The 25,996-nt window shown below is 46.0% G+C and overlaps 1 protein-coding gene across 2 annotated transcripts in view; it reads right to left on the bottom strand.

Annotated features, from left to right (window-relative positions):
* Positions 1-13,039: 13,039 nt before the first annotated feature.
* The window catches only part of RASSF8 (Ras association domain family member 8), an 82,178-nt gene continuing 69,221 nt past the window's right edge, over positions 13,040-25,996 (bottom strand). Inside the window, exons 4-7 of one of the 2 annotated variants that reach the window (XM_027711715.2) lie at positions 21,787-22,676; positions 19,326-19,470; positions 18,022-18,177; positions 13,040-17,098 (exon numbers count right to left, since the gene is read on the bottom strand). In XM_027711715.2, coding sequence (XP_027567516.1) covers positions 18,056-18,177; positions 19,326-19,470; positions 21,787-22,676 — 1,157 coding nt within the window. In that variant the 3' untranslated portion in view covers positions 13,040-17,098; positions 18,022-18,055. Of the gene's footprint in view, positions 18,178-19,325; positions 19,471-21,786; positions 22,677-25,996 lie in introns of both variants that reach the window. The other variant, XM_027711713.2, reaches the window with a different exon arrangement.

Raw genomic sequence — 25,996 nt, forward strand, 5'->3', positions numbered from 1 at the left:
AGCCCTGGAGCTGCATGGGAGCTCTCTTTGCTCACAAGGAGCAAACTTTCCAATTTGCCTGACAACCTAATGACATATCATAATCTCTGCAGGAATGAATGATGGATGTCCCAACTCAGAAATACTCCATGAAGACTGAACAGTTTGCAGAGAGGGGAGAGCAGGAGGGGGAATAGAGTGGTGGAAGCAGGCAAGTAATCAGCATGGAAATGCAGCACCCTAAAGATTTCCACAGATTTAATGTTGGAGCCGTAGATCACCTTTTCTTGCAACAAATTCTTGCAGAGAAATGAAATTAAGGAACCCCTCAGACAGTAGCCAGTGTTTACATAAGAGGGAGATGAAGGAAGCATTCCGTGCTCCCTCTGCTGGTTCTCCAGTACCGCTGACTCTACGCTGACAAGGAATAAAGTTGGAATGGAATAAAAAAAAACTCCCAAGACTCGTGTTAATTCCAGCAATCCTTTAAAATATAGGAGGAATTATAAACTGGATGAAAAATAAGCAGGCCTTTTACACTACTGGAGTAGGATTTCCATAAGAAATATGGAATTCCAGTCTTCACATGGAAGCTGTAGTAAATACAATTCCTATTAGAGATATAGGCAGGCTTTCTGTACAAACACCTGAGCGTAGGCCAGGCTTTACATATCTTTCAAATTTCCAGCCTCTGGGACTATGAATCAGTTTAGATTTCATTGGGCTATAAACCTAACTCCTTAAGGGGTTTTATCAATTTCAGTATTTACCATGTACAATAACAGGAAGGCTTGTTTTTATTAGCCCTTGAATCAAATGTGCCAAATGACTTCACGCCAAGTTGCAGCATCAGTGGAGTCTATTAAATTTTATGACATAAAACATAAAGACAAAATATGTGCGTTCTGATAATCCCAGTGCCTAACAAAAGCAAACACAGGAGAAAAAGGGTTGTAATTGAGGCTGATAACCCACTGATGCTGGAGGCAAAAGGCAAGTGACAGGAAGGACCCTAGTGTCAATCTTAATTATTAAAATTCGGGCTTCCTCAGATCTGTTTGGAGCCCAAATCAATTTGTATGTTTTGTTGAAAAAAAAATATCTTAGAAACACTGGAAAAGAGCCTCACAGCTTTAAATATATGTTCACTTATGGGAGTGCTAAGAGTGCAGGACTGGGTGCTACATTTATTGTATACACTGGAGTCCATACTCTCTTGTCCCATAAACCACAAGATAAGGGATGCAAGCTAAATTTCTTATGCAATAAACTTTGAAAACATCTTATTATCCAGTATATTGTATATATGACAGGTTCCATTAGAGTGTTTGAGATTGTTAAGTCAATGGAAGGTAATATCATGTACTTCCCACTAAAGGACATGGAATTTTTACATTTGGAAGGGTTACAGTTACAGAACTCAGCTATTAGCCCTGTTTAAGAAAAGCCTGACCTACCAATTAAGCCATGTGAGTCCTATCCTGGAGCGTAATGGGGCCTCGGAGTAGGTCCTAAGCCTGTGTTTTGGGGCTTGTTTAATTCTCACCCCTAGTCAGGGCAGACTGACATCTAGCAAGCTTGGGGACTGTGTGCAAAGTGTGTTTCAGCACCAGTAGATTCCTAGTCTGCCCTGCAACCTGGGTCTTGCAACGTGTTTCCTTTTCCCTTCCAACCTCAGCTCCTGGAGCCATGTGATCCCTGCCTTATTTGAGATGTTTCCTGCCCGATAGTTACAGAAATGAACGTGGAAGTACAACCTCAGAGAAAACAACTACCAAAAATGCCGAATTACCCCTCCACCAAAAAAAACAAACAAACAAAAAAAAAGAAAAAAATTGGATTTTTCTAGAGCTAGTTTCACTTGAGAAAGTCTGAATCTCCCCTGGTTCTACTGCAGGCTCAGAGCAGCTCACTGAGACGCAGCAGAGAGAAGCCAGTGGCTCACCTACCGCCAGCAGCAGCTGCCTGAATCCTGGACACGTGCGGGGTGGATGTGAGCTGCCATTCTGGCTTCACTCTCTGCATCTTCCTGTGGCTACAGCATCTCAGTCTGCAGGGCTGTCAGTCTGTCACAAGCACTAAATTCATCACAGCTTCTATCACTGCTGCAGGGAGCTGCTCTGCCTCGGACCAGGCTGCTCTGCCTCACTGAACTCACAGTGCACCTGCTGCCTTTTCCTGGGATGCAAGCATTCCCCTTCCTGCCTGGCACTCCTGGGGCCCCAGAGGAGGCAGGCGATGCCCGGGACGGGTGGGAAGAGTTCTTTCTCCTGCCTCCCTAAAGGCCTGTTGGTTGTTGGTTTGGGTTGTTTTACTTTGTATTTTCAAAGGAGGTGGCCAAGTCACTCTCACGGCTGAGCAATTTCTAGACAACAACCTCAGGAAAAAAGCCAAGTAAATATGGCAACTTCTTCCTCAGCAGAAAATTGCCTCCCTGAGCATGTTTGGAGTAATACCTGCCCCACAGAGCCAGCTGAGCTGACAGACGCTGAAGTGGATTCTGTTCTCACTGCACTTTATCCACAAGGTTGCCAAGGCTCCAGCCCTGCAGTGGGTGGCAGGCAGGCCCACGGTTTTCTTACACATGATGTTGTTTGCAAAGGAGCCCATTTACGTGGGAGCAGCAGTCCCTCTGCATGGGCCTAATTATAGCATTAAGGGCTCCAGACTTGGCTAGAGCCCACTGATTTGGCTTCAGGTTTGGATCCTGTGAGCAGTGACCCCGATCAGTATTTCTGTTGTACAGTGATCACAGCTTCCAGTAAAGCTCGTAAGACTGGGCCCTGGGTTCCAGCTGCAGGACCTGGAATATCAGTATCTCCATCAAATACATGTGGGAACAATCATAAACCACAAAGGGCAAACTCTGTAACAATAAAGCAGCCTGGTGATGCAGAAAAAAAAAAGCTTCTCTTCACAGAATCACAGGATGGATCAGGTTGGGAGGGACCACAGTGGCTCATCTGGCCCAACCTCCCTGCTCCGGCAGGGTCATCCCAGAGCACATGGCACAGGATTGTGTCTAGATGGTTCTGGAGTATTTCCAGTGAGGGAGACTCCATACCCTCTTCGGGCAGCAAGATCTCCAAATATGTTTGCAGGACTGCCAGTCAGAGAAACGGAGCATCTCCTTTTAACGTGGAAGTTGAACTCTTTTATTCTGCAAGGGACTGAGAGGCTGAAAAGAACTAAAGATGAAAAATCTTTTCATGCTGTGCTTGAAACGAGAGGATATAGTCTTAAGGTGCACTAGGGGAGGTTTAGGTTGGATATTAGGAAGAAGTTACTCACAAAAAAGGGTGAATAGCCATTAGAAGGGGGTGGCAAGGTGGTGGTGGAGTCAGTGTTGCTGGAGATGTTTAAGGAATGACTGGATGTGGCATTTGGTACCATGGTCTGGTTGACACGGTGGTGTTCGGTCACAGGTTGGACTCCATGATCTTAGAGGTCTTTTCCAACCTAACTGACTCTCTGAAAAGGGAAGGGACCGTCCCACTGGGTTTGGTCTGGACGGCTGGAAAGCGCTCAGACAGCACCGGCGCACCCTGCGCACCCCAGGGCTCGCACAGAGGGGTCAGTGCGGGACGGCGCTCCTGGGAGGCACCTCGGGGTGGGGGGGGGTGATAAGGGGCCGGTTTGCGGTTTTTTTCGCCAGGAATCCTCTCCTTTCCTCCCCCTCCCCGTTTCCCTGTCCCCGCTCCCGCCTCGGTGCAAAGTGCGCGCGCCCGCCCGCCCCTCAGGCCGCCGCCGCCGCCGTCCCGTCACGCGCGCGCCCGCGTGACCGCCGCGCACGCTGCCCGGCACGTGCGCGCGGGGCCGCGCCCGCCCCGGGCGGGGCGGGGCGTGAGTGGGCGGGGCCACCAGCGGCGGCTGCCGCCGCCATTGGTCGCTCCTCCCCCGCGGGGGCGGGGCCGCGCGCGGCGCCTCAGAGCGGGGAGCGGAGAAGGGGAGGGGGGAGTTCCTCCCCTCAGGAAGGGCCGCCCGGGCACGGCGCGGGAGATGAGACTTCCATCCGACAATCACAGAGTGCATCAGGTTGGAAGAACACCTCTGAGATCACCGCGCCCACCCTGTGACCGAACACCCACCGCCGTGTCAACTAGACCGTGGTGCACCAAGTGCCGCGTCCGCTCTTTGCTTAAACACCTCCAGGGACGGTGACTCGACCGCCTCCCTGGGGAGCCTGTTCCAATGTCTAGCCACTGTTTTTTTGTGAATAACTTCTTCCTCCTGCCCAACCTAAACCTGCTCTGTCTCCTCCGAAAGGGTCGCCGGGGAGTTGGAAATTCCGGCGTTTAAGAGGTTTGCTCGATGCGTGTTGATGGGATATGATGCAGGTGTGGACCAATTCTGTACAGAAAATAACAAAGACCAAGAGATTTACAGCCCTTGAGGGCATCAGCTGGAGGGATAATAAAATGTCATCGAGGAACACCTTAGCAGACTCTTTTTTCACTTAGATTCTTCTTAAATAGCAGTGTTGTTACTGTCATAGAATCGCAGAATGGCTTGGGATGGAAGGGACCTTAAAGATAATCCAGTTTCAACACCCTGCCATGGGCAGGGACACCTTCCACTGTCCCAGGTTGCTCAAAGCCCCATCCAACCTGGCCTTGGACACTTCCAGGGATGGGGCAGCCACAGCTTCTCTGGACAACCTGTGCCAGGGCCTCCCCACCCTCCCAGGGAAGAATTTCTCCCTAATATCCAATCTACACCTACTGTCTGTCAGTTTGAAGCCACTCCCCCTGGTCTTGTCAATACCTGCTCTTGTAAATAGTCTCCATTTTTCTTGTAGGCTCTTCTAGGTCTATTGATATAGCAAAACAAGGTCTGTAGGTGAAGGTAAGACCTTTTATTAGCAAAAAATAAAACCCAGAACTGGAAAAAATAGACTGGAAAACCAGACTAGCTTTGAAGCACCCCCAGCCTTTTCATAGCTGCACGAAAGGACCAGGAGTCCCCCTAGCTGAAACTGCTACGTGTTTTATATACCTGAACTTTTTTATTTAGGAACTGCCAGTCATCCCTTACCCTACCTGTCACATCCTCCCACATGTGTTACAGACAGACCTCCACAAGCCCAAGGCTGGAAGATCATGAATGGCATCCCATGGGCCCTCCTACTCATGCCAGGGAAAAGCAGGGATACAGTCCCAGCAGCTCCTGCTGGTTTTTTTCCTACCACAGCCTAAGGGCCTGGGAGCAGCCATCGATCCCAGCCACACCATAAACCTGCTGCCGCTCACATGACAGAGTCTGGACACAAGAGTCACCAGATTCCATGTGATTCCATCCAGTTGCCTGGGACACAGACTCACCACAGCCCGTGGGACCAGGAGAGAGCCACATACAAATTAGTTAATATCTCCACCCTCCAGTTGCTCTGGGCTCAGATGATTATCACTGCTTTCTACTCAGAGCTCTGCCCTGGAGCCTTTCTCTGAGGGAGATGCACAAATCAGTGTTTTTTTCAAGGGCTGAACTAGATTTGCTCCCTTTATTTCAGAACTGTTGGTGGTGGCAGCGCTCACGTGGTGGCACCTGTTGGACAGCACAGCATGATCAGAAGAGATATCACAGTCACCTAAGAGGAGAAACCTAGGCTCCAGCCCTACTTTGTAGCATGTTTGTACATTTTATGTTGTAAACCCACTGGAATAAAAACAGATCTTCACAGGAGCTGTGGTAGGAACTGGCACTCTGGTTTCCTCTTCCCCCAAGTGAAGATTCTAATCAAACAAGCTAAAGCTAAAAAGCGACTGCTTAATTATTCTGTGCAAACCAGAGAAACAGCACACACATCTCTGAGAGCAGCTTTTGGCACAGGGAGCAGGAGATGCAGACGGAGGTGAATATCCTTGGAGGAAGAATATTCATTCCCAATCACCTACTGTGAGATAAATGTTCCAGTTACCAAACTATGACTCAAAGGCAGGGCTGCTCCTTTTCCAGCTTCAGCTTTTTGTGTGAGGAGTGGTGCCCTCTGTTGTTGCAGGGAGAAGCTGCTGGGAGTCAGGGAATTGAAACCACAACGGGTTTGTTTTTTTCTGGTACTGATGACTCCTACAGATGCTTGGTTTGGACACACGCAGGCAGTTTGCTGGGTCTGTCACGCTGAATGCGCTCAATCAGGACTTCGTTTTCCAGAGTGAAGGCAGGAAGGAGATCTAGGGGAAAAAACTGTTTAATGACACTGCTTAAAAAAATTAGAAAGTGTGTAGAATACGTAAAAACTCCTTACTACAGGTGCTACCAAGGTAAGTGAAGAGTACAGGAATGTGTGTGGACAAGGGTCAGAGTCAAGGCTGCTTCAGCACCTCCTGATACCTGGGAGAAAAGGTGCCACCTTTGCTTAGCAAGCTGCCATCGTGAGACAACACTCGTGGGCGTTCCTAGTCTGTCAGTAAAGAAAAACACATCTGTGTGAACCTGGGCTGCACATGTTCCTGCTCCTTAGCACACCAGAGAGCAGCTGTGTGTCTGCAGTTTGTTCAACAGAGCAGAGAAATAAGATTTGCAAAGGTATATCCATGTCTGCAAAGCGTGTAGCGGCTTCGCAAAATACCTAATGCAACTGGTCATGGGGCTGATTCCAGTGTTGTAAATTACAAGGCAAGTACAGTTATTTAAAATGACCTTTGAGAGCAATCTGTGTGCCGTGCCCCAGGAACCATCCATGGGAAGCACACTCCCATCAGTGCCCTGAAGGTATTTCCAGGAGTCCAGCTGTTTGCTGTGATTGCTGAACATGCTGAGTCTGCAATAAGTGCTTTTAAAAGTACACAGTACCGTCATGGAGTTACTCGAGTTTAGTAACCCCAGGGCAGTGCACTCATAGGGGCTGAGGGTAATTCAGCTGCCTGCCAAATTCAGTGAGAAGGTAGTGCATGACCCTTTCGTTTTCCTCAGGGATCACCTGTACCTTCAGCAACAAAGCTGCCTGGGCTGGGGCTTTAGTTCAGGGCTGACCCAGCATTTTCCCTAAGAGGTACAGTCAAATAATATGTTTGTACAAACCTGTAAGGAGTCTGTAAGAGGGGATTTCCTCCTTTCCCCAGATGTTCCTGATGCATCTGTGTGGCAGTGCCTTCAAGGTGCAAGCCCAACCCTGTGGCAATGGATTTGCCATATGCAGGATGGAAAAAGTCCTGTCAGAGATGGACTGGTGAGGAAAACAGCTCAAACGTTATGGAGACAGAAGTTTTCAGTGTGGTTTAAACATGTTTCAAAATGACCTTTTTGTATTTTCTGCAGTGTCACTGTCTCCCTCTCCCCGACACCCCCTGTGAAGCTATTGTCTCACACAAGGTGTCCTGGGAAGGTGCCCTGAGGTGTTTCTCATTGTTCCTTTGTTAACCCCTTCCTATTGGCTGTAGACCCTTTACCTGATGGTTTTTTCTGTGTGACCCTGAACTTGTGATTGGTCCCCTTTGACCCTCCTGAAAGCCTTATAAACCCCAACCCCACAATAAACTTCCTCTTTGGTCCCTCCCTCCCTGATGGTCTGTGTGTGCTCCTTGCGGCGTCACCGGGCCACGTCCAGGGGTGGGGGGAAGGGCATTCACCTCTCAGGTAATGGGGCTAGCAGCTTAAGGCCTGGAGGTCTCCCCCATTCTCCCTAATCTGCCGTACAACCCCTTGACTTGAAGGCACCTCCACCATGCAGGACAGTCTCAAGCTTCTGGCTGACAAGAGAAGCAATAAGCTCAGTACAGTCACCTGAACAAACTTTTAACCCCAAAACAGCCACCCCAGAATTCTATCACTCAGGTGGAGTTCCTGTCAATAAAGAGCCTCAGTTACCTTTTCACCTTCTGGTTTTAATCAGACAAGGAGGCAGGGAAATGCAGTGAGCCTATCTCTTGTGCATCATAAAGAGCATGTATTTCAATAGCCAATATGAGACAGAACAATGCCAGAAAGATTCCCTTATTCCTAGTTCAGGTTCTAAGAATATTTTAAGTCTTGAAGGCGAAAGACTGATGGGGGTAACCCGAGTCGTGATGGTCTGCACTACAAGAAAACACAAACCTGACACTTTAGCATAGAATGGCTTGTTATAATTGTTGTTAACTTTGACTGACACTTCTCAAGGCTACTGAGCCTCATTTTGTGGCTGCCCACAGCACCTGAAATTTGTGCTTATCCTGTATGATTGCACACTGGGGGCAGGCCAAGTCCATCCTACCAAAGAAGATGTGTATTCCTAGAAGTAGGTGGCTCCTGCTGTACAGTTCCTCAGGTGACTGACAAAGGTAGCAGCAAGAACTTTATTGAGCAGGACTTGAGATAAGATGCAGCAGGACTGATTATTCATTGCCTTGTCAAATGCCAGCAGCTGCACTAATTATTACTGAAACAAGTTCAGATGGCAACATCTTTAAATGATCTTTCATGCAGCACAGCTGAGTCTCTGTGCTAAGCCATGCTGAAGGGTGTTCATTCTGTGCAGGACTCCAGAGTAAGTGCAGCTGAAGTGTGAGTTAATTCAATTTATTTGGAGCACATAGGAAACGCTTTGGAATCAGGAAACAACCAAAAAAAGGCACCTTCCTACAATTCTAACTCTGGTGCCCTTTATCTCTTCAGCCCCTAATACCAAAGGGCACTTGGGTATCTACAGAAAACTGTGACATGAGAACCTGTCGCCGTGCATTACTGGTTACATGCACCTTGTTAGAATATCATCAGACCTGTGGGAACACTGGAACATTTAGCATCACCAAGCAAATCTCTGCCTGTTTTGTGAATCATTTCTATCGATTAGGCAAAACACACTCCCAAAACAGCACTTGCAAAAGGATTTAGGCTGCCTCTAGTAACAGCATAACAGCTTTGCAAAAAGAGAGTTGAAAAAAAGTTGAAATGAGGTTTTATTCCTTTACTTGCCTTTCCTTTTTACCGGTTTAGAAAAAGAAATCTACTTAAAGCTAAACAAAAATTCACCTTCAGAAACCCCCAGCTTCCCTCTGCATGCCTGCATCTTCCTCTCCCTGCCAGGTAAAACTAATTCAGAGTGACTTCTTGTCATCCTCTTGATAGGATATAAAAATACACTTCATGCAGCAGTATCTGGATGGCACAGCCAAGTTCAGGACCACATTGTTCTAAGGACTACTTGCCAAACAAATAGGAAACGAGATGCTGCTCCCCACAGGGCCTTCTGTATATATAGACAAAGTCAAAGGGGATGAGGCAGTATTATCTCAAGCTTACAGCTGGGGGACTCCAATCCAGAGGGATTATAGTAGCTTGCCCAAGGTCACACACAGGAGATCTGTGGCAGAGCTGGGAAATGAAACAAGAGCTTCCCAGGCACAGGTAAATATTCCAGGCATGGGATAATCCCTAAAATGGAATGTTTCGACCCCCATCTGTGCAGGTTTCCAAAAGCTTCCAGGCCTGCACAGAAACTGCAGGAACTGCATCATTTGGGTGTCAGCTACATACACACACTGGGACTGGGACGTGGTTCTTTGTTAGTACCACTGTGTCCTTTCTGAAAGAACCTGCTCAAGGACAGAACGTTGGGTGTCTCACGCGACTCTATCACGTGCTGTGTGTTCCTAGAAAACCTGCTTCTCGTGGCGCTGTGTGGCCGCTGCGTGTGCTGCTGCTCTCTCGTGTGGGCCTGCTGGGAACTGCAGCGCTGGCACAGCCGAGGGGACAAATTTATCAGGAGCCCTGCATTCCTCTCAGCAAACCTCTCAGGGCAGCTGAGTTGCCTTTCTCATGTACTGTGTCACTGTCTCCTCCGTGCTCGTTTGCTACATGACACCAGCTACATGACAATGGAGAATCCAGGTCATAGTCTTGGCAATCCCGCTGCACCTTTGCCAGGTCAAGGGAACACTTAAGACAACTTTGTAGCAACAAAATGTAGTTAAAGGTCGCCTGGTGCTCTCGGGTTTCTCTTGAGCTTGCCAGAAGGGCCAGTTCTACCTCACTGACCAAAGTTCACCTCAGGTTGACTGTGACTGCTAAAGCCAAATCATCTTTTCTGGGCACATAACATTCCATGAGCAGCAGTTTGGTACACCTGATAAAAGGGATATGCTATTGCAAGTTGTGACGGCAGTAATTTAGGAGAAGCTCCATAGGCAACCACGGAGAAATTCCAGTTATTCCCCATTTAAAGGCTGGCCTGAATTTCATTTTAGCAATAGCTCCTGATGGTACCCTGTGATACCATGTCACCAGCTTCAAAGCTGGATGACTCACTGTCCATCACACCAGTAGTAAAAGGGACTTCAGGGTAAATACGAATGAGGTTCAAGGTGATTCACTTGGTCTACATCTCACTTCCCTCCTCCCACCACCCTCCCCTTCTTGTTTTGTTTTAACCAGAAGTCCTCCTTTTTATTTCCACTCATATGTGTTGCATTGGATAAGGTTTGTTTTAAGTAGACTTTCCTTTCCAGAATTGCAGAATGAATATCCTGAGTTGGAAGGGACCCACAAGGATCACTGAGTCCAACTCCTGGCCCTGCACAGGATGGCCCAACAATCCCACCATGTGTCTGAGAGTGTTGTTCAAATGCTTCTTTGAACTCTGGCAGGTTTGAGGCTGTGCCCACTGCCCTGGGGAGCCTGTTCAATGCCCAACCACCCTCTGGGGGAAGAACCTTTTCCTAATATCCAGCCCAAACCCCTGACCCAGCTCCAGCTGTTCCCTTGGGTCCTGTTACTGGTCAGCAGAGAGAAGAGATCAGTCCCCTTGTGAGGAAGTGGAGGAAGTCCAGTTGGAGCTCTTCTGAATATTTTTCTCCAAACTTTTGCTCATTAAAAAGAAATAATAGAAAACATTTCTTCCCTACAACTTGACTCAGGATGGAATATTAGATCTTCTATACTGCATTTTCTCACTAAGTCTTCCAATTACTTACTGCTTTCCTCCTTTTGCAGAGGGGTAGAACAAGACAAAGTGCGTAGCTGAAACAACAAGCACAAAATATGCAACAATGATGGAGAGAAAGGGAAAACTATAGCCTGAACAGTAGCATCATTCTGTCTTTTTCAGGAACAAAACTTACTTAACCTGTGCAGATCACCACAAATACTGGAGATAAACATCAAACCTCCAGCTCCCATAGCCAAAAACCCGGTCTGGTGTAGCTGTATTTTACCTCTGTCAGCTTCTAGATAACTGAACAGAAGTGTGATGGTACCGTGATGACACTCTCTCACTGCCAGAGACAGCAGAGATCCCTGCAGCCTTTCCACAGCCAGGGATTCAGATCCAAAAAGCCTCCAGAAATCAAACTTCAGTTTGCACAAGGGACAAACGTCTGTCCTAGGAAGGAGTCAGTGCAGAGCAAATACACATTCACAGTGCAGAAACTCCAGGGCTGTCTGTATGACAAGGAGGTTTCCTGCCCAGGGGAGGCACAGACAGACCCACCAGAAGTGACACGAGGACACTGGCAGTGCCTAAGCTGATCAGAAAAGTGGTGAGGTTGCTCAGTTAAGTTTATTATCCCCGTTTGCATCAGTTCCTTGTTGCACTGCCACATGCCAAAGAGGTTTTTTCCAAGTCAGCCCCTGGACAGTCGCTCACGTTTAACACATCAACCCTGCTGACAGGGTTTGCTGACCTGACAGCACATGGAACAGGGAGCTCACCGCAAAGGATGGAAAAAAGTACACTGCATACCCACCTGGAAAAGTGGAACAGAATAGACCAGTTCAGACTGCCTCCTTCCAATATTTCTGGAGAAAGTTAATGATGAAGCAGTGGCTGACCTAGAAAATACTCATTAACACTAGCTACAATACCAAAGGTAGCAAATATATCATTTTCAATAAAGGCAGTAATGGGGACTGTTGCTCATTGTGCCCTACTTCAGACATGAGACATCTTAGTTGAAACAATCATTAAAAATTTGGATTATAAAGAAATACCACCTAGCTGACACAGATGTGACAGGCAGAAGAATTCAGTACAGTTTCTGAACGAAATGGACCATTAATCTGGTCTGGTTTTGCAATCATTAGTGGCCCAGTTACACTGAGCTAGTTAGTGCTGCAGCAGCCACATACAAATACAGTACTTTGTTCTTTGAAGGCAAAGCAAAAGATCAGAACCATCAGCTGTAGCCCTGGCTCTGCTGAGCACGCTGGGAAACCTTAGGTACCACAAAACCCAGCCAGCTGACTTGCACAGGGGCAGAAAAGGGCACCTTTCAGGAGCAGAGGGCCCCCACAACTTACACAGCCCTGACAACATGAGTGCCACGTGCTAGGGTTCCAGTGGAGTTCATGACATTGTCTTATCACCAGTCAACAGTGTTAGCTCATTGCTCCTCACCTCTAATGAGATTAGGCTCCAGTTAGCTTAGGAAAATCCATTTGTTGGGATATCGGACTAAGGCCTGCATTTGGATGGCTTAAATCACAAGTCTCGAGCTGTAGCAAGTTCCCTGCCTTGATTAACTCAAATGATCTCAAGCAATCTTTGCACCCCCTCAGGTCCTCAGCACAATTAACTACACCTGAATCAGGCCTGCAGTTCCTTTTTCAAAGCTTAATTTCTTTCTGCTCCCTGAAGGATCAAGGCACCCTGCATTTGTTGTGTGAAGATTCTGAGCATTCAATTCCCTTCCCTGATCACCTCCAAGCAAACTTCTACCCCTTTGCTTTAAGTTAAGTTACACTTCTTGCGAGTTGCTGGCCAATTCTATCTGTTCGGGGTTAATATTAATCCTAGAAGCAGTTCCTCAGCTCAAAACAAGATGCTCTACTCTCCTGTAGTGCCTGGGCTTTATCTGATTAAGATCAGAGCACGTGCACACTTACGGCAGAGGGCCTGTCTGCCACAGAGGCCCCACACCCAACCAGCTGTGTATCCCACACCAAGTAAGCTGCCATTTAGGATTGTTCAGTGTCCTAATGCTCAACACACAGCCCTTTCTGAAGATGTTTGAGCTGCAGATACACCCAGCTTTACCTTGGCCCTGCTTTCAGGCCCAGTGTTCTCTGACAGAGTCCCAGCAGCTGTACCGTGAGACGTGCGCGAGATGAACGGTGCAACTCCAGCAAACCACGAACTGGAAAGATCCACAGTTTCAGAGGGGAATTTATTGTATGGGAGCATATCCAATATCTTTTTTTGTCAACCATTCATGAGAATAATAAAAAATAGAAGCTTTTTAAGTGACAAAAAATATAGTTACATATAATACAGATTTTCATCTTGCATTGAAGCAGAGCAGTAATAAAACGCTCACTCATGTTTTCACAGTTAGTTTGCGTTGCTTCTCTAGGTTAAAGCGCCAGCAACCCAAATCTTCCAGTCAGAACCCCTAGTTAGTTGTTTCACAGGATGGTCATGAGGGTTAACACTCTGCATTCTGATACCCTTTACAAGTAGAGCAGGCACACTCCATCCATGGCAGAACTACTAAAATTTTCAGAGGTACCAGCTATGCTTGAGGCATCCTTGCTGCAACTGCAAGACTTTTGTATCAGAACATGTTTTTAGGCCCCAGTCAGAAACTAGAACACTCAAGAATGTGCTTAAATCTCCTTTGGTTCAAAGGGCTCTCAGTTGATCCTTTGTGACCACCTTGTTCTGCCCTCACAAGCACCATGAAGCACTAACCAGTGCTTGATCACATGTGTAAAGTGCTTGCAGGACCACAAAAGATTTAACATTCTTCAGCACTCCATTTACTTGAGGCCTAAAGGCATTCACTGCATGCATACATTTATGTATATACTACACACACTTACCCCCAACCTCCCCCCAGTATTATTGCAATAATTCCTTGCTGGTATAACAGCCTATATATACCAAGTTTCGCTTATTTAGTTTTCTATAAACATAGAAAAAAACACCTGAAGAGAGCTAGAACAGCTTTCAATCAGTCACTATATTGGCATTGAAAGCTTTATTTTGAAAACTTTAAGCAGCAATACTGAATAAATAGACAGAATGATTGTTTTGTCATCTCCATACAACCGATGGCCTTCATCCAAAACATTAAAATACTGTAGCAAATAGAATAAACATGCACATTTCAATGTTCTAAAAAAAAAAAAAAAAAAAAAAAAAAAAAAGAGGTGTAATATAAAAGTAACACTTTGACACTTATTTTAATACAGTACAGACCATTAGAGACTATTTTCTGAAAAAAATATCTGAATACAGTTTTGTTATTTACATGGATCATTAAGGCCCAATTCACTCAAGTTAATGCACATCAGGAATTTATATGCTTCAAGGTAACTCACTAAAAATTACAGGATCAATTCTTTTTTTTTGATCATACTCATATGATCCCAGTTCACTAAAATAATGCAATACTCTTCATGCTAAAAACAAGGCAATTGCTGCCCCAAGAGGAGATTTTTATTTCACTAAAGGATCTTTTCCCTCTTACCTCACACATTTGCATATTGCTAATGCTAGTAGGGGTAGTTCTTTTCTTCAAGAACTTCCTCCCAACTTGCAAGGGTTCAAGAAAAGCAAGTAATCTCAAAGCTAACATACCATTTCCAGAAGCAATTCAGGCACTTGGGAACCTAAGTCCCACTAAAAGATCCTGGGAGGCGTGTTCCTAGCTGACTTTTCAGAGTGGGACTTGAGTTTCTCCTTGCTCGGGCATTCGGATTGTTCACCTTAGCCTTAACCTACTGGCTTTTCAAATGGTCACCCCCCCTTTTCCCCTAATGACATAGCATCTCCAGCAAAAATAACCTGTATCCTCATGGATGAGAGAGATAACACAGTTAATTTCCACTAGTAATAAATTACAGGAGTTCTCCATATAAATTCCCTGTGCACTGGAAAATAGTGCTTTGTGTGTTCAACTATTTAACGCAAGCAAAAAACCCCATTTTTATCATGCTGCCCAGTAAATAATATGGCACTTGTTAAAATCAGTATGTGTTGCTTCCTTTCTGCTAATGCCCTGTAAGTAGGTTTGGAACATTTCTGAAAATGAATTTTTTCTACAGTTGTAAAGAAAGAGTGAGGTTCTGCAGTTGATCAGAAGCAAAATTCTAAATGCTGTAGTGTGAGGAATTTTTCTAACTGTTACACACTGCTCAATTCACATTTAATGCAAGGGCATGCCATTTCTTTTTGGTTTATTTACAGAGAGGGTGAAAATGCTACAGAACTTCAGCCTGGGTGAAATTCAAGAAGCAAGAAGAGTATGGTGGGGGCAGGGGAATTTGTCAAGTGTCTCACAAATGGCAGGTCTGGATACCAAAGCCTCTCCTTGACCATAAGAGTGGCTGAAGCTGTGAATGTTTTTCAGATCACCTTGACATGTGCCAAAGCCCTGACAGGGAGGGTGCACTCAGGGATGGTGCAGTGGCCACTCCTGAGCCAGCTCCAGGCTGGCCTCTCTGTCAAACAGCTGCTGCAGTCAGCAGGTGCTACTCTTTTAACTTAAATGGCAAATTCCTCCTTTGATTCTATTACAAAGCCGTAGTTAAAGCCCTCCAAAGCTGCTCTTACCATTCCTTTTAATCCTTTTCTTCCTCCCTCTATCCTAAAGAATAACTTGGCAGAGAAAGAGAGCAGTTGTTATGATGCAAGAGCCCAATTCAGCTCCAACTGACATCTGTGGGAGATGGACCGGTCACAAAGTATGACAGAAACATTAGCTGGGGTAAGTATGCTGATCTGCCTTAAAAATACTTCATCTCAGGACAAGACTGTTTCCCCCCACCCCCATGCAGCATAATTTGGGCCAGACTTTGCAAGGTGCTGAGTGCCTCAGTTCTCTAACATCAAGAGGTGCTGAAGATGCAAGATATCCACTGGAGAGGGCCATTTCACTTCTGTAAATTGAACCCAGAATGTAAGGCATATATACTCAAGTACCTTGGACAGATATTGTCCCCAAACTATGTATATTTTACACTTTTTTTTAATATATAGATATATATATATATGTACACACATTCTTTCTTTTTTGTTTAATACAAAGTTACGGGCACAGTAAACATGAGCACAGAACTGTGATAAACTAACAATAAAATCTGTGAGCACTGCAAAGATTCCTCAGGTAGGAACATATAATTTTCCAGTTTGCTCACAAGGGAAGATGGAAGATAAAAAAAAAAAGACCTGATGATAAGTTAAACAGTAAAAATTCAGAGTCCATTTGGAAAGGTCCTTTATATATTCACAGCCTTATCTGTTGCTGTTAGTCTAAATACAGCAGCATTTTTAGAATATATGATGCCATTAATAAGTGGAAAAGTAAAAAGATGCAATAAACACTCAAGAATCCTTCATCTTCTACTATATCTTTTAAAACTTCCATTGTCGGGAAGCTCCTTTTTTTAAAAAGGAGACTTAAATTAACATTTATCTGCACATCAGTAAATCAACACGAGAGGATGCTAGGAATTAAGTATTTTTCTGTGGCAAAAAGCATGGAGTTTCCTACTAGTGGTGAAATCCTGACCCTACTAAAGCCATCAGGAGCTCTGTTATTTTGCCACTAAGGCCAAGTTTTCAGTACTTAGTGAGAGCACGATGTCCGCCTCTCATGCCAAGGGGATCTCCAAGGTGGGGATGGTGCTATGAATTGCTGTTAGAACAGAAAATCCAAACACAACTAGGGAAGGCCCATCCCTTCTCTAACTCATCCATGAGGCCAGCCTCCAATGTTTACAGTGTCCCACTGATGGCAGTCACTTTCTCCACAAACCTGGTGTCCACTTCAGCAATCTAACATCAAGGTCTATAACCAACAAATTACCTGGTATTGTCTTAATTTTCTGCTGGGAAACCACTCTGTTTAATCCTTGCTTAGCTTTGATTGCATTAAAGCAACACCAAGATACAAAAATGTTCTCTTTTCACATGTTTTGCAAAAAATGACCACCAAATGTGTGAATTTCCTGCTTGTGAGCTTTACATTCTGCAAGTGACTGAGCAGCAACATGTCTTTCAGAGGGGCTAAACTCGAATGAAATCCTGGCCCCACTCACTTCAGTGAAAGCTCTGCTATTGACTTCAAGGGACTCTGCCAGGTTTCTTCCCTCCACAAAACTTGAGTGAATTCTGGAAGGCTGGAAGAGGATGCCCATTTGGTTTGTGTCCTTCTTCTCCTCCAAGAGCAAGATTTACCTCAAAACAAGAACACTGTAATGGCTAGTGGAAAAAATAAAGTACAAAATCACACACAGTGAAAAGCCTCCTACTCTCTTTTGGTAAGATATATGAAGACAACTTCTTACATTGTTCTTTTCTCAAAAGGCATATACAATGTGGCAAAATATTTCAAATATACATTCTATGTAATAAAATATCATCTAACTAGTGCATCCTCAATTATATGCTGGAAATATTTTTACCAAGCCAAGGTTTAAAATCCATAAATCTTTTGAACACTAGGTGCTTCATTCAAAGGCAGATTCAACAGCAAGTAAAACCCACAAGCTCACTTTTCAAGCCTTAAAAGGTAGCAATGGATGGAACATGACATATTATGACCCACAACAGAAATGAACAAAGTTAGTGGTGAGAAACCACTGTAATGGTTCAGCACCCCACAGAACTCTGCATTGCAGGTTGCTGTACTTGATCAAATGGGGGGTGTATGCACACACAAATTAAAGTCACCTTGTCAGACTGACACACAGCCATATGTGATTATTCACAAGTTAAAAATAAAAATATAAAAGGTCAACATTCACGGGTCCATTGATTAAAGGGAATAAATTAAACCTCAGGGAAGTTGCATACACGGTTTCCTTCACCCTCAGTCTTCCATTTATGCCTATACAAGCGACAATACTTTCCCAAACACTTCTGAAGTGGCAAAAACAACGAAGGTTTCTGCACTCTAGCTGTGTTGACAGCAAGGTCATCCTTGCCAATTAGGAATCGAGACAGCTCCTGTCTCTTTAGCATCAGTGCACAGGGTATGGCTCCGAGTGGCGTGTTGGAGGAAGAAGAAAAAAAAACAAAAACAAAAACACGGTGGCGTAACAAAAAACCCAAAATAAAACAAGAAAAAACTTCTTCCATTCATCATTGGCAGAATAAAATAAAGTGTATCTTGTCCAGGGTACCTTGATAGGTCCTCTCCAGAAGAGGTATGTACTGTCATACATAAATGCCCTCCGGGTTAAAACCAGACGACAGGGGATTCTGTAGGATCCGAAGGTTGCTGGGGAGTTGCCTCGAGGAGCCAGGGCGTTTCAGTGACCCAGACTGAAATGTTGGCTCTGAACAGGAAAGAAGGCAGTTAGAAAGGTCATCATCAGAGGGGACATCCATAAAACACCTCCCCTCTTCTTGCTTAGTGTGATAAGAAAAAAAAACTAACACCACACGTAACAAACAACTGAAATGCCTGGGTGGGAAGGGATGAGATATAAGGTGTATATAAGAATATATATATTTTTATATATATATATTTATATATATATAAACTTCCTACTCATTTCAAAACAGGAATATCTACCAGAAATAGCTATCCACAACAATTACTCTCCTGTGAAAAACATGCACCCATTTATATGGTAATGCACAGGAAGGGATTGTACCTGTACATAACTCAAAGCTTCAGCTTCCTGCCCACTCAAAAGAGACAGTTCACACAAGTTCACACTGACATTTTAAGGCCTGGTTGTCTTTTGCTCCTTCCCCCCAGCTCCCCCTTATGCTCCTAGTGCCTTTTGGTTGGAAAGTCTTCCAAAAGGAGAACAGAACCAGCTAAGGAGAATGATGAGGCAAACAGACCCCTTGAAAGCAGAGTATTGTCAAAGCACACAGCTGTGCTTGTGCCACAGCTCTGACACACATCCCATGTTTCTGTCCAGGAAAATGTGAATCCAGTGTGGGCACGTGCAGGTTGCCCTGCTCTCACTGGGTGCACAGTCAATTTGCACATGCCGTAACAGCCATCTGTGCAGGGCTTCTGGATGGCTGGCAGCCCAGCTGGATTAGCTCCTATTCCCGTGTGGCTGCTGTCTGGGATTTCTGGAGATCCAGACACATTCCTTTTCCTACTCTGACAACACCAGAAGGGGAAGAACCCAGATGAGCAGCAGTATTAAAAGTGCAATGATGTTGTATGCCAGCTTTACATGCCCACAGCCACTCTTGAAAGCCACTGGCTTAACGGGCTGCTGATGGGACAAACACATGCCCAGGCACAGTGGGGGAGAAGTTATCCACACACTGCTCTTTATTTATAGCCTGCTGAATCCTTGGAATGAAAAGGAATATCCGACAACGTGCTTTGTTAGTGTTTTGCTGAGGCCTTCGCTAACAGAGCGCTCCCTTCACGGACCAGTGCTGGCATTAAGCAGCAGGTAAAGGCAGTGCCAACCCCTTCTCCCTCCCAGCCAAGGCATTCCCAGGGCTGCACCTCTCTCCAGCTCCACATGTGGGGCCTCCACCTCCACGGGGTCTGCCGGCAGCACCGTCACCTTCGTTCCCGTCTGCTGGATGAACTGCTGCAGGTTCACCTGTCGCAGCTCCTTTGTCAGCTGCTCCAGTTCTTGTTCCCTGTCCTGCCGGGAAAGAGAAAACATCTGCTGAGCATATAAAGCAGCATTTCAAGGCTCCACTTACAACTGGACAACTCCTTTTGATGAGAAAGCCTCCAATTTTTGAATTCCAATGCAAACTGAAGAATTTAAAGGTTTTTTAATCTCATCATTTAAAAAGTGAGTCAACACTCACTATGACTTACTAGAATCAGAGAATTGATTAGGTTGGAAAAGACCTCTGAGATCATTGAGTCCAACTCTAAGTACAGGTGACTACTGGGTTTTTTTATATATTATACTTTTATATTGCTCCTGGGATGACTAGCAGTTGTTACTCATATCACCTGAGAAAAATTTTGGTGCATCAGATGTAAGCAAATAAAGGTAACAGTGTGCCCTCTGAAACAATAACCAATTGAGCAGCAGTCTGGCACCAAATCTTAGCTCTTCCTGAAGTGTCCAGCATGGCTTGGACAGCCCTGATACTAAAAGGAGTTAATTGCTTTCTTTTCTCGTTCTTTGCATTTTCTACTTAAATTTTTATGGACAGAACTTTCTCTCTCTGCAAGTATTTTGTGCAATGAGGCCAAAGCCTGGCTGGTTCACCAGCCCTTCAAGGCACAGAAGATAATTTAGGATTTTCCTCAAGGCTTTGTACTTCTGGCATGATATGCAAAACTTACAGCTCTTGAGAGGTTACAACAGTCTTAGACTTATTTAGTCCCCTCCACACTCAGGTTGAGCTTCATTAGCAGAGAGCTGCACCTGGTACTTTTTCTTTCCACAGCCAGGATGGAATTCCTGCTATCTGGCCACAGAGGGAACAGGCTACTCTGATGCCAGGCCGCACATCCATGGGCATTCCAATGCAGCAGGTACTGCTACACCTTTGTTTTGGCAAGAGAGAGAGGGTAGGCTGACCTTTTCCCTAATTATCTTGTGTCAGCGGAACGGGATGTGAACTCACACGAGGACTGTGGAGGAACAGTTTTGTGGATCTGTCCTAGGAACAGATCATTCATTCGTTACGAGCTTTTGGAGAACTGGATGGAGAAACGGAAACAAAATTTTAAGACTATTCTACAGAAAAATTCTTCGCTTTATTTCAGGCCCATTAAACCCTACAACTAGGACACGGGAAATTCTCAACTGTCTTTACTTACTTACTACAGTGTTAATTGTGCAGCTCCGTGTTTTATGAGATTGTAACAAAGTTGCCACTGAAGGAAATTCAGGGGGTTTTATTTTTTTTAAATTACTGAAATATGCAGGTTAGCAGAACTAACATAAATAATTTGTTCTTAACATTTCTCAGCTTTCACAGAAAGTAAGGTTGAAATGTCATGTATGTTTTAAGTCTTAAATTTAGTATCTAATCATGAAACTTTATTGAGATCTTTTACCTGAAAAGGGTGTTTTTCTTTTTTTGTTTGCTTTGGGGGGGTTGGGGGTTTTTTGCACTTAAAATCTTTTTCTACAAACCAGGAGACCAGAGTGCTGCATCTGACCCTCAACTGATCATAACCTCAGATGGCTGGAAAATTACATTACTCAGGTGGCTACAGGAAAGGGATGAAAGAGTTAGTCCAAATTACTAGAAAATTCTCACTAAAAAATGCCACCTTCCTGCTCTTATCACAGAAAATTTAGTGAATCAAAATTTTCTTTCCTTCCTTACTGAAAACTCTATAAAAAACACCCATGCTCAACTTTCCTGTTTCAAATCAGCAGTTCTGTGAACATTAATCATTAAATTTCAGCTTGCAAGTAAATATTTCTCTATTTCCTCCCCCCTAAACTCCACAATACAGAGCTCAGTTTACTTCCTCCTGGACTTTAGATTTGTGCATCTTTAGGTTTAGAACAAGCTTGGAAGATCTGAATTTAACCAGCAAGTCAGCCAGGAAAAGGGGGATGCTGTTCTTTAAAACAAAAGCCCTGTAAGGTAATAGCTACTTTAGCTCTACATCCATCTATCCAGGTGCTGCTTTTGGACTGTTCTTTTTAATTCATCTCTTTTGGTGGCAGACAAACCTAGCAAGGATCAGAAGCTTAGCCTCAAGAAAGGCTATGATGCTGTAAATTACTGTTTTTCATCTCAGATGGTTTCAATGAGCAAATTACACACATGTGAAATGAAAACTGTCTGCCCTTCAAAAAAAAAATCTGAAATGCAATCTGAAAATGAAACACTTTCCTCCTTTTACCCCAAGTCACAGTGGAAACTTTCTCACGTGTTTGTTTTTTTTTTTCACGGGTTCTAAATCTGCTTGAGAGAAATTTGCCACGGTCATGTCTTTGACTTTCCTTTAGCTATGGATAAACACACAATCTTACCTGTAACTTCTTGGTCGCTTGGCCCAAAGACCTTTCTACAGCTTTAATGCCATTTTCCAGCCTCAGACTCTGCTGGCCCTGAATATCAATTTCACCCTTCACCTTCTCGATCTTTTCCTTCACCTCTTCTTCATTCACTTGGGACTCTTGAACTTCCCGCTGCAGCTTCTCTGCTTCAAGGCCACTCTCCATGTTGTGGATCTGAGACACGTAGTCCTTGAGCTTGTTCTCGCACTCCAGGATCCTCTGCCTCATCTCCTGCAGCTGCTCCTTCAGCTGCTTCTCGTTCTCCTGCTCGATCTGCAGCTCGTTTTCCCAGAATTCTTCCTCCTCGATCTCCACTTCGTTCCGTTTGATCTTCTGCTCCAGCTTGAGGATTTCTTCTTCCAGGCTGGCGTTGTACTTCTGCTCCCAGTAGCGGATCTCGGCTTCGTTGGACTCCAGCTGCTTCTCGATGCACTGCAGCTTCTCCGTCTGGAGGTGTATCAGCTTCTTCAACTCATCTGCCGTCGTTTTACAGTTGTTGAGCACCTTTTGCTTGAACTCGGACTCCTTGCTCTTCCCGAAGATGTCCATTAACCCCTTGGCGCCCCCGGTGAAGGTGAGGGATTTCCTCTTGGGCTCTCTCCTCTTCATGGACTTGTCCCCGGGCGGCCTCAGCTTGGCCAGGGGCGGCAAGCTCTGCCGGTACAGCGTCCTCTCGGGGATGCGCGCCACGCTGTCCGACGTGGGCCGCTCGCTCAGGGAGGGCCCGGTGCGCCGCAGGATCAGCTGCACGTCGCTGGCGTACTGTCCCCACTTGTTGAGGGACACGATGGGGTTCTCGTGCGGCGCCAGGTGCCGCTCCGTGTCCCGCCACTTCTCGATCAGCGTGTACCGCCCGGTGCGCCCTGCGGGGAGAGCGCAGCGTCAGCGCGGCCGCGGGAGGGCGCTGCGGGGACACCGCGGGGACACCGCGGCACGGGACCGTCCGTGTCCCGCACCCCGCACAGCCCCGGGGGTGTCCATCCATCCCTCATCCCCCCGCACAGCCCCGGGGTGTCCATCCATCCCTCATCCCCCCGCACAGCCCCGGGGGTGTCCATCCCTGCCTCATCCCCCCGCACAGCCCCGGGGTGTCCATCCCCATGCCTCATCCCCCCGCACAGCCCTGGGGGTGTCCATCCATCCCTCATCCCCCCGCACAGTCCCGGGGGTGTCCATCCCCATGCCTCATCCCCCCGCACAGCCCCGGGGGTGTCCATCCATCCCTCATCCCCCCGCACAGCCCCGGGGGTGTCTGTCCATCCCTCATCCCCCCGCACAGCCCCGGGGGTGTCCATCCATCCCTCATCCCCCCGCACAGCCCCGGGGGCGTCCATGTCCCATTCTCCATCCTCCATCCCCCGCACAGCCCTGCGGGGTGTCTGTCCATCCCTCATCCCCCGCAGAGCGCCGCGGGGTGTCCGTGTGCCATTCTCCATCCCCCGCACAGCCCCGCGGGCTGTCCCGTCCCCGTACAGCCCCGAGGAGTGTCCGTGTCCCGCCCCACGTCCCCCCCGCGCTGTTCTCGCGTGTCACAGCACACGCTGCCTCACTGACGTGCCCGCACATCCCTGAGTTCAGCTCCAAACCCTTTCCCGCGCAGCAGCAGCGAGGAGCAGTTCACACCCCACACACCAGGGAAACCGTACAACCCCCGGGGCTGCCGCCAGGTTTGGAGGGATTGGATTCCCAGAATCACAGAGTGGTTTGGGTTGGGAGCGACCGTGAAGATCATCTCGTTCCAACCCCCTGCCATGGGCAGGGACACCTTCCACTGTCCCAGGTTGCTCAGAGCCCCATCCCACGTGGCCTGGAACACTTCCAGGGATGGGGCAGCCACAGCTTCTCTGGGCAACCTGTGCCAGGGCCTCACCACCCTCCAGCAAAGTTTAAAGCAAGTGACCCAGTGATGCTGGCAACCACCACGTAAATACACCCAGTACAAAGCTCTAGAGGAAGAAAACATGAACAGGAGTCCCACATGTTTCAGCCACTGAGAAACATCAAATTTAAGGGAGGAGTGTTTGCTGCTAAGCTGTTTCATCAATGAGAGGCAGCTGTTAATGACTGACAGAGCCTCAGTCCCCCAGTTCATGCCCCCCCTGTCCACTCAGACACTGGGGAGAACCAGCCCAGGTCCCAGCAGTGGGATGCCAGCTCAGATGGCCCCTGGCAGTGTTGCTGGTGTGACAAACCTTCACTGAGGAGAGCACAGGGACCAGAGTAACACAGGCTGCCTGAACCGCAAACGAGCAATGGGGCTCCCTGCACAGGCTGCTCCTCTGGAACAGCAGCTCCCACATTCCCCCTGGGATACTCATCCTTCAGGAAGCAGCTCAAGTCCTTTAACAGGGCTGGGAGTTTTTTTGAGCACTCTGGTGATAGCTTGATATACAGTGAGTGCAGTCTGGTGTGCTTTTTGGGAACAAAACAGTACAAGACTTACGTTTAAGTCTTCATTTGTGCTGCCACCCGACATGCTTAAATTCAGCTCAGGAATCTTCTTCCTCTGATACCCCTCATGGGATTTTTCCAAACTCCTCTTACTACTCTGAGATACAGCACGCTCCAAATGCAGAAGAGAGTTTCCCTTATCAAAGTGACTTCACTTAAAAGCCACAACAGTGTTTACAGAAAGATGTGAAAGATCAACTGCTTTTAAAGCACACAATGCTAATGAATTTCTGAACAGCTCCACAATTGCCATTAACCTTAAAAACATCATTAACTACTTTAATGCATTACCTATATCCATTTCCATGACAGATGATCATTCAAATGATTTATTTCAGCACATAAGTGCCTAAAATATCTGTCATACATACAACTACAGAGTGGAAGAGTTGGAAGAAATGTAGATATCAGTGGTAATCCATTTAATGCATTTTTTTTTTCCTCATACCACCTGCCCAAGCACCACACTTTTTCCAAAAGGACAAAAATATCCTAATCTTAGGCGGGAGATCTGCCTCCCACCTCCAATCACAACACTCACGTGGACTCCTCACCTCAGATTTGTAGGGGACTGTGGTAATTAACCTGCTATGCACCCCCCTAAAATTCAATATTGCCTTACAAAGAGCTTCCCAAGATGCAACTACTGTGTTGGAAATGGCTCTTCTGATCTCACTTTCTCACAATTAGCTCAGGATGCACAAACAACAACAAAAACTGGCTCTGGAGGCCTTGCCTAGAGAACGGGCAGCTTTGGCTCCTGCCTTATCCCAGAAGTCGCTGGCTGGTCAAGTTCAGAGACCAAAATGTCCATGTTCACTTCCAAGTCAGGAGTGAGAGCTTAAGGATTTGACGGATAGAAATCAACAAAACCAGGCAGCATGAGAACAGCAATCCACCACCCCAAAAGCCTTATAAATAAGTGACTGTAGGCAGGCACTGGGGGATGGGGAAAGAGGAAAAAAGGAAAAAAAAAAAATCTGTCAGTGCACTAACATGCTTGGCCAACACTCTAAGAAACAGATTTAAGGTTTGTTTTAATAAAGTATTTCAAAAACAAGTTTACTATGCCAAGATATAAAGTGAGAGATTTTTGCCAGCTCACAATATTGTTCATTGATCCATGAAGATTTATAGTTTGTTGCAGGCATTGGTGTTGTTGTAGGAAAAATAAACCTAGCGCTGCTTGCCCTAGCATATTAACAATAAAATCCCTGAGAGAAAAATTCAGTAAAAACATACCCCAGAACCCAGGACAAAGGCTGCACTTCGCTGCTCTGTTTTGTTACTCTTAGAAGCTTTCAGCTTGTAATCATGGCTGTGTTACTAATGCTTGTGTTGTGTCAGAAACAGTCAAGTTCAAAGCTGTCTGAAAATTGCAAACAGGAGTAGGTAGGTACCACTAGGGGAATGAGCAGCGTGCAGTTTCTATTCACTCTGCTATTAAATTCATCATTTAAAAGAAATGTAACAACAGACAAAAAAAAAAAGGAAAGGAGGGGAGGAGAATAAAGCTCTAACAATCTCGACCGAAAGCGAATTAAAGAATTAAGCAAAGCACTTGCCAAGAACTATTTCCATCTTAGCTCAGGGTTCCAAATCAACACACAGCCCTAAATAATGAACTCAGCACTCAAGAGCCACATAAAAGAAAGTGTTTTGTGGAAGTAATACTTACAGAGTTCAACAACCACACCTGGAGTTCAGGACTGGTCTAAAACAAAGCTGTCCT

This window comes from Pipra filicauda, unplaced genomic scaffold (assembly GCF_003945595.2).
Source record: "Pipra filicauda isolate LSUMZ 115617 unplaced genomic scaffold, ASM394559v2 scaffold181_size1560634_pilon, whole genome shotgun sequence".
Taxonomy (NCBI): Eukaryota; Metazoa; Chordata; class Aves; order Passeriformes; family Pipridae; genus Pipra; species Pipra filicauda.